General features: G+C 43.8%; 1 protein-coding gene across 1 annotated transcript; it reads left to right on the plus strand.

Moving 5' to 3' along the window:
• Positions 1-1,127: 1,127 nt before the first annotated feature.
• LOC130198339 (MTOR-associated protein MEAK7-like) lies at positions 1,128-4,717 on the plus strand. The gene is made up of 3 exons (XM_056421492.1): positions 1,128-1,322; positions 1,473-1,608; positions 4,497-4,717. Exons 1-3 carry the CDS (start codon positions 1,128-1,130, stop codon positions 4,715-4,717), a joined length of 552 nt encoding a protein of 183 aa, XP_056277467.1.
• The last annotated feature ends 5,557 nt before the right edge of the window (positions 4,718-10,274 follow it).

Genomic DNA, 10,274 nt, shown 5'->3' on the forward strand with positions numbered 1-10,274 from the left:
ACAGAGTGTATGAATAGTTGGTAGTAGGCATATTCCACGATGGAGACCTCCACGATCCATCAGGCAGATGGAGGTAGAGAGGAGGAGTGGCGGAGTCTTATGATTGTTATTTATCAATTTATATATATATATATATATATATAAATTGATGAATAACAATCATATATATTTATATAGAATGCGCCGCCCACATGTATGACTGTATCCACATCTGTATACGGCTGCAGCGACACCTGCTGGCTTATCTATATTATTAGATTACAGGACCCCCAACGTACCTATAGAACCAGCAGGGTTGTCTTTATCGTTGTTGATGGTGGTGTAGTTGTTTATGTCAGACATAATGACTGTATGTAGATAGCTCAAAATAAAAACAAACAATAAAATAAAATCAAAAAGATAGCTCAAAATAAAAGAGATAGATCAAAAATTTAAATAAAAAGAAGAAAAATAATCCTGGCAGATATCCAACACACAAACAGCAGCAGGAGAGTTAGCAGTTAGCAGTTAGCAATAGGTGTAACAATAGTAATAGGTGCCCACTCACAGTACACTCCAGTGACCAGACTGTTGGAAACTGACCTCTTGCCCAAAAACCCCTCTATATATACGCCTACCGGTATAAGCCCTCCCTCCCTCCCTCCCCCTTATTCATAAGTAGTATGCACCCAATAACATCGTTCCCTACTCCTCCGGACACACCTTTTTTCCCCATCAGACACGCCCCCCATACCTTAGCTTCCCTCCCCTACCGCTCATTGCATGTATGATGTACAGTTACATCCGTGCGTGTGCTGCGGGTGACACACCCCTTACAGTCATTTCAGCACATTGATAAACACTTTGTATTATTAAAGACACAGGGAAGGGTTTTATAAATGTTTAAATGGTACAAACAAGAGCTCCTATATATAGGGAATTATTTTATTTTATAGATTTTTAATTTGTGATAATATTTTATATTTTTAAATAATATATTTTTATTTTTATTTTATTTTTTATTTTTTCATAAAAAATATGCATAATAGGGACATATATATGCGTGCATGAGAGTGCATGTGAGGTGGCGCGCGTGCACGTACGTATACGCGCATACATGTCCCTATACTACTACTGTCCACCGCTGCATGGTCGGCATCGACCCCGGACCGGCAGCTCCTGAGAAAAGCGGCGCCTCCGAGGCCTCTCGAGTCGGTCGAGAGCAACTGGTCATTTTCCTCGCGGACTCCCTGAGGGGCATCGTGGTGGAGCGGGCCCCCCTCGTCATGGCCATGGCCCGGGGGGGAGGCGAGGTGGCTGTCACCAGTGAGCAGCTGGCTGAGGTGAGCAGAGGGTCTGGTTTGTTACCTGGGTCCCCGTTAGGCCGCTGGTCTGTCTTCATGGGGTCCACAGAAAGGACAACATGAAGCCAACAGATCATGAAGCAGAGGGAGCCTCCTTCACTCATGCTCTGTCTCCTTTTGTTCCTCCAGGACCTGATTTCTGCTGTAGTTCACATTCTGGTCCACAGGGGGCGCCTGCAGGCCTGGCAGCCAGAGAGGATGGGCGACAGCTGCCTGGCCGTCAAACTGCTGGCTCAGCAGATGTGTTCTGAGCTCCAGCCCTCAGGTGAGCACACTCAGGTGTCTCCTAATGTCTCCTCTCCTGCAGGTGTCTCCTAATGCCTCCTCTCCTCCTGTTGTCTCCTAATCAGTGGCGGCTGGTGACATTTTTTTTGGGGGGGGGGGGGGCGCAGTTTAAATAGCACTCAACAATGAGAAGAAAAGAGGTTCTGAGTAGAATATTGTAAAAAACAAAGGTTTATTTCAAGAAAACACCGTGCTCAACACTGTCCAATAACAACTATCAACACACTGTAACTTTGGGCATGAGAGGTTCAGAGCAGCTTTAAGAAACATTGGGTTGGGTTTCAGAGGTTTACAAAATAAAAGAGTTTCACCCTCACATGAAAGAGGTTCAGAGCAGAATAGAGTCAGAGAGAGATCACATGTTACGTTGGGTGTTTGATAGAGTAGACCCACTACTGTAAAGACAAGTAGCCTCCTCTCTTTAAAGTTGGCAAACTTCTCCATAACTCTGGTTAAAGTCAATCATGTCTGTAACCAGCCTGTTTCCATTATTCTTGAGGGAATGTGTCTGTTTTTCAGAACTTCTTCGTTGTGTTTCGATGCCAGTTCGGTCTCCTTCTGCTGCTCTGCAAACAGGGTTAGCTTCATGCTGTTAGCTCGTTAGCTTCATGCTGTTAGCGAGATAACTGCGGCAAGATTTGTGCTTTACACTTGTCTGCAGCTCTTTAGATCCCTCACCCCGTTGTAGTCCAGAGAGTTTCAGTCCCAGGACTTTGGAACAACAGACAGGAGAAACTAGACAGCGCATTACTCACTGAGCCTCCAGCTAACCAGCGGTAAGCAACCTGCTCTCATAGCTTCGTGGAGCTCTCTGGCTGAGGGAATGATACCGGTCTCTGATTGGCCGAATAGTCCAACCACGTGAAATAAGAGACGATGTGATTGGCCAGGGCGCAATTTTTTGCGCCCCAAGATTCACGTTTCATCCGCCAATGAGAAGCCGTCCTTCCCGAAACGGCCGTGAAATGTTTGCTCGCTGCCGCACACACACGTTGGGCCGGTGCCCCGAAAATGGGGCGGGGCTTCTCTCAGTGATGATGAGTGGCGATATATTATATATGTCACATTTAACTTAAGTGGTTGTTGACAGGCTGACGGTCTCCCACACACATTTAGCGCGTCAACACGGTATATTTACTATTTAAATGATTTGGTATATAATGTTTTTTGACAGAATATATTATATTTCTTTCTTCTTCTTTTTTTTTTCATCTCAAAATTTCAAGAGGGGCGGCGCCCTAGCGCCCTCTATGGACGCACCGCCACTGCTCCTAATGTCTCCTCACTTCACCTCTCCTCTTCTCTCCTCTCCACTTCCTTCTCTCCGTCTCCTCCTCTCCTCTCTCCTCCTGTCCTCTCCTCTTACTTCATTCCCAGTGGCGGCTCCTGAACAAATTCTCAGGGGGGGCAATTTTTTTGTTAATGATTAACCCTCCCAAAACCACAGACCTTCAGACAGCTGTCTATGTGTAGCTTCTTCACAATGCCATCAAGTCATGTGACTCCAGTCAGTGTGACGGCTGACTGAACTCTGTCTGTGAGCTTGTAGTTAGTTCATAAGCAGACAGACAGTCTGAGGCCGTCTGTGAGCTGTCTGTCAGTAATCCAGCTCCTGGTCTTTGATTTGGTGATTTTTTTCAACAAGATTTAAATAATTATAATAATAATAAATATGAGATCCCCATTTGTGATTCCTGCATCTGTGCTTTTTCAAATAATAGAAGAAATACAATTGCAATCACTTTCAAGTAAACCAGATTGCTCCACCAGACAAGAAAAAGCTAAATGTTGAGCTTTTGTTTTGAAGGACAAAAGCAGAAAAGCCAAACTCACGGAGGTAAGACCTGGCAAGTCGCCAAGAATCTCGGCTGTCGCGCATGCGCAGGCGCAACTTGTAAATACCGTAACGTAAACATTTACATTAAGGTACAGGCATTTCAACATTTATTTATTCATGACTTAGTTTTATGTCGGTGTACTTTGACCGTGTGTAATATGTGGAGTTGTCTGCATTTCCCCTGCGCCTCACCTGTAGTCCTACGTTCCTCTTTCATGGAGCACAGCTGACAACACGGCTGTCAGAGAACCCGTTTACAGGCGTTCTTTAACATCAGGCGGAGATCTTTTCTGACGTCGATCTTCCAGTCAGGAAGAAAACGTTTCAGAAGACACCTCAGAAAATGTTCGAGAATGAGGAACAATGTGTTTCTGATTTTATTTTCATTTTATTTTGGAGAGCGACAGGAGGCGTCTCCGAGGTCGACCGATCGACGTGTTGGCGACCACTGGTCTAGGAGGTCCGACTTCTATTGTTGCCGATGTGTCTTCATTGTTACGCCGACCGAAAGGAGTCTCTTTCAAAGAAAGAATTGAATCGCTGCTGTTGCCCTGAGCACTGGTTGACTGAATACGCCTCTGTCGAGCTGTATGACGACTGAGACGCTTTTACGCCGATTAATTATGACAAGACCTGGAGGCGACTCCTCCCGAAGCCAGAGAATGCATTGAGAGCTCTGTTTTGTGAAAAAAATGGGTTTAACATTGGAGTCAATGGGAGAGGTCTGGGGCGATTTTCATTTAGAAGTCGCCCAGAAGGGGCGGGGCCATTTGAAGCACGACTTTAGGCTGACTGAATGACTGTTACCTGATTGGACAATGACACACAGAGGCAGAGCAGACGTCTAGTGGTAGAATGCGACTTTTTTCTTTTCTTTTTTCTTTTCCCCCGAGGCAGTGCGTCGCCCCAATCGCCCTTATGGACAAGCCGCCCCTGTTCATTCCGTCTCCTCTCCTCTCCTCTCCTCTCTCCTCCTCTCCTCTTCCTTCGCTCTGTCTCCTCACCTCCCCTCCCTCTCCTCGTCTCCTCAGATGAAGGGAGCTACGATGTTTCCTATGTGGAGGACTGGATCTCCTGGGTGTCCCCGGTGTGGTTGTACCTGGAGATGCTGGTGGCCGAGGGCCTGGACGTGGCCCTGATTGCCGCCCCCCCCCTGCTGCCCCCCTGCAGGGAGGAGACGCCCTGGAGGGACGTGAGGAGTCTGCTGGACATCCCCACGCTCATGTTCCTCACAGCGCAGGTACCCATCTGACCAGATGTCCATGAACACACCCAATTTCACAAATTACAAATTTGTTTCGGAGTGCTTTACAATCTGTACACATAGACATCCCTGCCCCAAAACCTCGCATCGGATCAGGAAAAACTCCCAAATAACCCTTCAGGGAAAAAAAAGGGAAGAAACCTTCAGGAGAGAGAACAGAGAGGGTCCTCTCCAGGATGGACAGAACAATAGATGTAATGTGTACAGAAGGACAGATTTAGAGTTAAAATACATTCAATGAATGTGACAGAGTGTATGAATAGTTCATAGTAGGCATATTCCACGATGGAGACCTCCACGATCCATCAGGCAGATGGAGGTAGAGAGGAGGAGTCTGAACAGTGGGCGGAGTCTCAACAGGACAGTGGCGCCGTCGGTAGCAGGAATTTCACTCCAGACCTCGATGATCCATCAGGCAGATAGATCTATGTCCGTCTCATAGGGTCCGATGACCCCATGAGACGTGAAGTCAAGGACTCCGGGAGAAAGCAGAGTTAGTAACGCGTGTGATTGAGAGATGAAAATTCATCCTTAAGGAGAGAAAAAGAGGAGATAGGTGCTCAGTGCATCCTAACGTCCCCGGCAGCTATAAGCCTATAGCAGCATATCAAGGGGCTGGACCAGGTGAACCTGATTCAGCCCTAACTATAAGCTCTGTCAAAGAGGAAGGTCTTCAGTCTACTCTTAAACGAGGTGACTGTGTCTGCCTCCCGGACTGAAGGTGGAAGCTGGTTCCATAAAAGAGGAGCTTGATAACTAAGGCTCTGGCTCCCATTCTACTTTTTAAGACTCTAGGAACTACAAGTAGTCCGCATTTAGTGAGCGTAGCTCTCTAGTGGGTTAATATGGTACTACAAGCTCCTTAAGATATGATGGAGCATCACCAATCAAGGCTTTGTAGGTTAAGAGAAGAATTTTAAAAGTGATTCTTGATTTTACTGGGAGCCAGTGCAGAGCAGCTAGTGCAGGAGTGATGTGATCTCTTTCTTAGTTTTAGTGAGAACACCAGCTGCAGCATTCTGGATCAACTGGAGGGACCTAAGAGACTTATGAGAGCAGCCTGATAATAAGGAGTTGCAGTAATCCAGTCTCAAGTATGAACGCGTGAACCAATTTTTCTGCATCTTTTTGGGACAAGATGTGCCTGATTTTTGAAATATTACGTAGATGAATGAATGCAGTCCTTGAGATTTGCTTTACGTGGGAGTTAAAGGACAAGTCCCGATCAAAGATAACGCCAAGATTCTTTACAGTGGTGTTGGATGCTAGGGCAATGCCGTCTACAGAAACCACATCACCAGATAATTGATCTCTGAGGTGCTCAGGGCCGATTAAAATTACTTCGGTTTTGTCTGAGTTTAACATCAAGAAGTTGCAGGTCATCCATGTTTTATGTCTTTAAGACATGCTTGAATTTACCGAGTTGGTTGCTCTCCTCTGGTTTTATCGATAGATATAGTTGAGTATCATCTGCATAACAATGAAAGCTTATAGTAGTATGAACTAATCTTCTTTTGAATAAACTTAGAATTTTTAGTAGGGCAAATATAGTAGCCACAATTTGCAATGCCACTCAGCATCTTGTTGAATCACCGTATCTTTTAAGGCTGCCAGGTTACTTTTGAAGGAGTAGTTCATCTTACTTTCAATGTTAAGTTCCTTCAACAAAATGAAAATTCTTAATTTGCCAGACAACACACATCTTTTTAATAGCATACATACAATTACACAGACATTAAAGATCATTCATATTACTATTTTATTCAAAGAACAATTGAAATGTTTTCTCAAAGTTTTATTCAATAAAATTCCATAAAATGTACTTATTATGTACATAAAATATAAACATAAAAGCCCAACATGTAAAAAACATTTTATTACAACTTTTAAAGGCCTTTATAAAATACAACTCAAAGAACAATTGGAAATGTTTTCTCAAAGCAACTTGTGTTCTTAAAAGAGCACACAGTCATTATATACAGTATGCAAGGCAAAGGGCAAGACCTGTTATAGTGTCCGTGTTAGTTTGTAATGTTAGCTGAAAATGTGCAGAACTTGCAGAACCAACTCAACATAACAACACGTCAATTATGCTTTATCTGGGATGTGGTCACACATTACACCCCGGCATCGTTCGCTCCGCTCGGCAACAGCCAACCGACTTGTGCCTCCTGCACTTTGAGCTAATCCCTCTAAATCCAGACTGTTTGCTGTCCTGGCTCCTCAGTGGTGGAACGAGCTCCCCACTGGACATCAGGACAGCAGGAAGTCTCTACAGCTTCCGCCGGAAACTAAAAACACATCTTTTCAGACTATATCTGGATTAAAACACAGATTAGCACTTCAGTGACACTTAAATATCTCTTATTATGGTACTTTTGTCGTTCGACTATGTTGAAGAAATGTTACTTTCTGTTTTCTTGTTGTTCTTAGCTTGTACTTGTGGCAGCTGTCCCCAATCTGGCCTCGGCTGCTGGCTGGTTGACAATCTGTCAGCAGCCGATGCTGCTTGTATAAAAGGACAGCAGAGCTGGAGGAGCGGGAGAAGTGAGCACATGCACAGTTTTGCGGTCTGCTCGGTGTGTGCTGGTTGCCAAATAAAAGATGTTCGCCAACAAAACCTCTTGCTGCCTGGCTGGTCCTTGGTGCTGGTGGGGGAAACCCACTGTAGCAGGTCTACTGCCGCTACCCGTGGGTTGCACCATCTCTCACTCACACACACACATTTAGACTCACTCACTCCTGTTCACAGCCCCATATATAAAGTTTTACACATTTTAAACTTCAAATAAAAGAACCAGGTGGTTGTTATGGGAACCATCTCTATGCTGTTACGTGCCCATCACTTAAGACGAAACAATGTTTCTTATCTTCTCACTTTCTTCCTAAATACACCTTTATTGGACATGCAACACTAATGTGAGGGTTTCTTTCATGTCTCTCCTAATATAGGATTTCTAATAGACTGTTTGACAGAGAGTGACACACACTCTGTTTCATCCCAATCTCAGACGCAAACACACTCTCTTTCTAACGACCCCACCTGTGAGAGAAATACAGATACTATTTTGACAAGAACCTTTATTTTTTCCCCGATGGAAACTCCACCCACACTTATCAGGTTAGGGACCAAACATACACAATGGTTGCTGAAAATGGTAGACTAATACTATTTATATCTAGATTTTTCCAATGTACCTAAAAAGATAGTTTGAACATGTATTTTTCATGAAAACGAGTGAGTTCTCCTGATTGAACTCTGATCTATGGGGGGGTGAATAACTCCATTCTACTAAAAACTGATTGAATTGTTAGTAATGGTGTTGCTAATGAGGTACAAACTATATTTCTTAGGATTATTTGGTTACATTGACGTGACATGAAACATATGTGGAATGAACATCGTTGCTTTACCGACGAAACACACTTAACAGGAGGGTTTTCTACAATAGCTAAGTACTGCTAGCTAAACTTTGCCCTAAGCAATGTCTTACATGTCATTGAAAACTATTTACTGCAAGGTTTACTTTGCAAACCGTGTGTAAAATGTACACACTTTTTTCTATTCAACATATTTCGATGAATACAAGCAGGGTAAATGTATATTCTTATCTTGGCAACTCCTGATCCAAAAAGGAATTTTCTTTTCCACATTCACAGTAGCAAACTGTGGGTTGCTTATGTCGGCTTTTGCAGGGCGAGACACCACCCGCCGTCCATCGACGCGCTTTTGCAGGACTACACAGTTGAGTCTAGGAAATCTGTGTTGCTTAAACTATTCGACTGTCGTGATTAGTTGGGCACAGCAGAACCTGATATTTCAAGCACACCCAACACTTTAGTTGAACTGACTTAGGAAATGAGTTGAATGAACTAAAACCTCAAATCCTGTTTTACAGTGCAGCAGGGGCTCTCAAGTTTTGCAGACAGGGGCAGCTGACATTTCCATCAGCGAACTCTGCGGCGACCCGCGATCGACGTATTGAGCACCTGCATTAAAACATTAAAGAGCCGAGAGTTTTTTCAGCGTGGAAACACGATGTGTGGCGGAGTGCGTGAGTTAAGACCGAATGTGAGTCTCACAATGCGTGAGACTTGAGAGCCCTGGTGCAGTGACATTCCTCTCACTTCCACTTCTTTGTGTGTCTTTTTTACATCAATCTAAAATGTTCATTTGCATGAGTGAGCTAAGATATTAATATTAGATGTGATCAATATGCCGTTTGTCCATCAGGACTGTGGGCCGTCTCCCCAGCTGCTGTACGTCGTTACCATGTTGTTGATGAGCTGAAGACCATGACTGAAGCACAGCATCACTGCAGAGAGAACCACATGGACCTGGCCACCATACGAGACCAGGAGGACCTGGAGACCCTGAAGACCCTGAAGAGACCGATCCACTCAGTGAGTTTCATGACGTCAGTGACAGGTGGTCTGAACTATTACATTCACACGGTGGTGGAACGTATGCAGATGAACTGGACCTCAGTGTGTACTTGTAGTTCACTTGAGTACTTTATTTCAATGTTTATTTATCTAACATGTCAGAGGAACATTTATTTCACAGAGTTAGTTTACAGGTGAATATTTTTCATACAAAACACATGAGTTAATGCAACATACGGTAACCCTTTATAAAAACTACACGCTATTTAGCATTAGTTAAGTGAGTAAACACTTAATTCATCATTTGTAAAGTATTGTTCCAACATTAATACTCATTAGTCAGCAATTGATGAACATTTAAAATATATTATTCTTGATTAATAAGCTTGACTGTTATGCATTTCATGATTGTGTTTACCTACTTTATAAATGATAGATTTTGCATTTGTAAATTAAGTAATATATATTACAGACCAATTAAGGACTTACTGATGTTTTATGAGTTTTCTAGCACGTACACATTATTGATTATGGGTATCTATGGCCATCTATCCACACAATCAAGGGGCTGAGAGGGTTCCGCACAGGGGGGAAGGGAGAGGAAATGCCAGATCTGGCAGATCTCGCCAGAATTTTCCAAACTAAATACTTCCTAATTTCTTTTCTGCATCAACTGGCCCGCTGGTGTTGAGATTGCAGTGAGACGCGGAGAAAATATGAAGTGGTGCTCTTCACAATAACACATCTTTGATGGAACGTGTCGCGTATTGGCCAATCAGCGTTAAGATGTCGACAGCGCTGGGGGGCTTAGTGTTAGCTTGAATGTTGTACGCCACATCTACTGCTGTCATCCTGCACCAAGTGGATACCAACAAGGTATCCGTGCGCTAAAATCAATATGATTTTGCATATTTTTTTGTGTCGATACTTCATTGTGTGAGATCAGGAGCGCACGCCGCTGTCCGTGTCAAGCTGTCTGCACGCACTGCGAGCTCTCACAGCAGTGAAGTGGCGGAGCTTTTGAGACCGTCTTTGGCTTTAAAAAAAGAAAAGAAAAAGATGCCAGAAGTGAAATGTTTCAGTTCTTTGTCTCCAAGGCAGACAGTCTGTAAAGTTATGTAACTCTACAATTGCTCATACTGAAGGAACTGTGTATCAT

The sequence above is a fragment of the Pseudoliparis swirei genome, chromosome 8 (genome assembly GCF_029220125.1).
Source record: "Pseudoliparis swirei isolate HS2019 ecotype Mariana Trench chromosome 8, NWPU_hadal_v1, whole genome shotgun sequence".
NCBI classification, from domain to species: domain Eukaryota; kingdom Metazoa; phylum Chordata; class Actinopteri; order Perciformes; family Liparidae; genus Pseudoliparis; species Pseudoliparis swirei.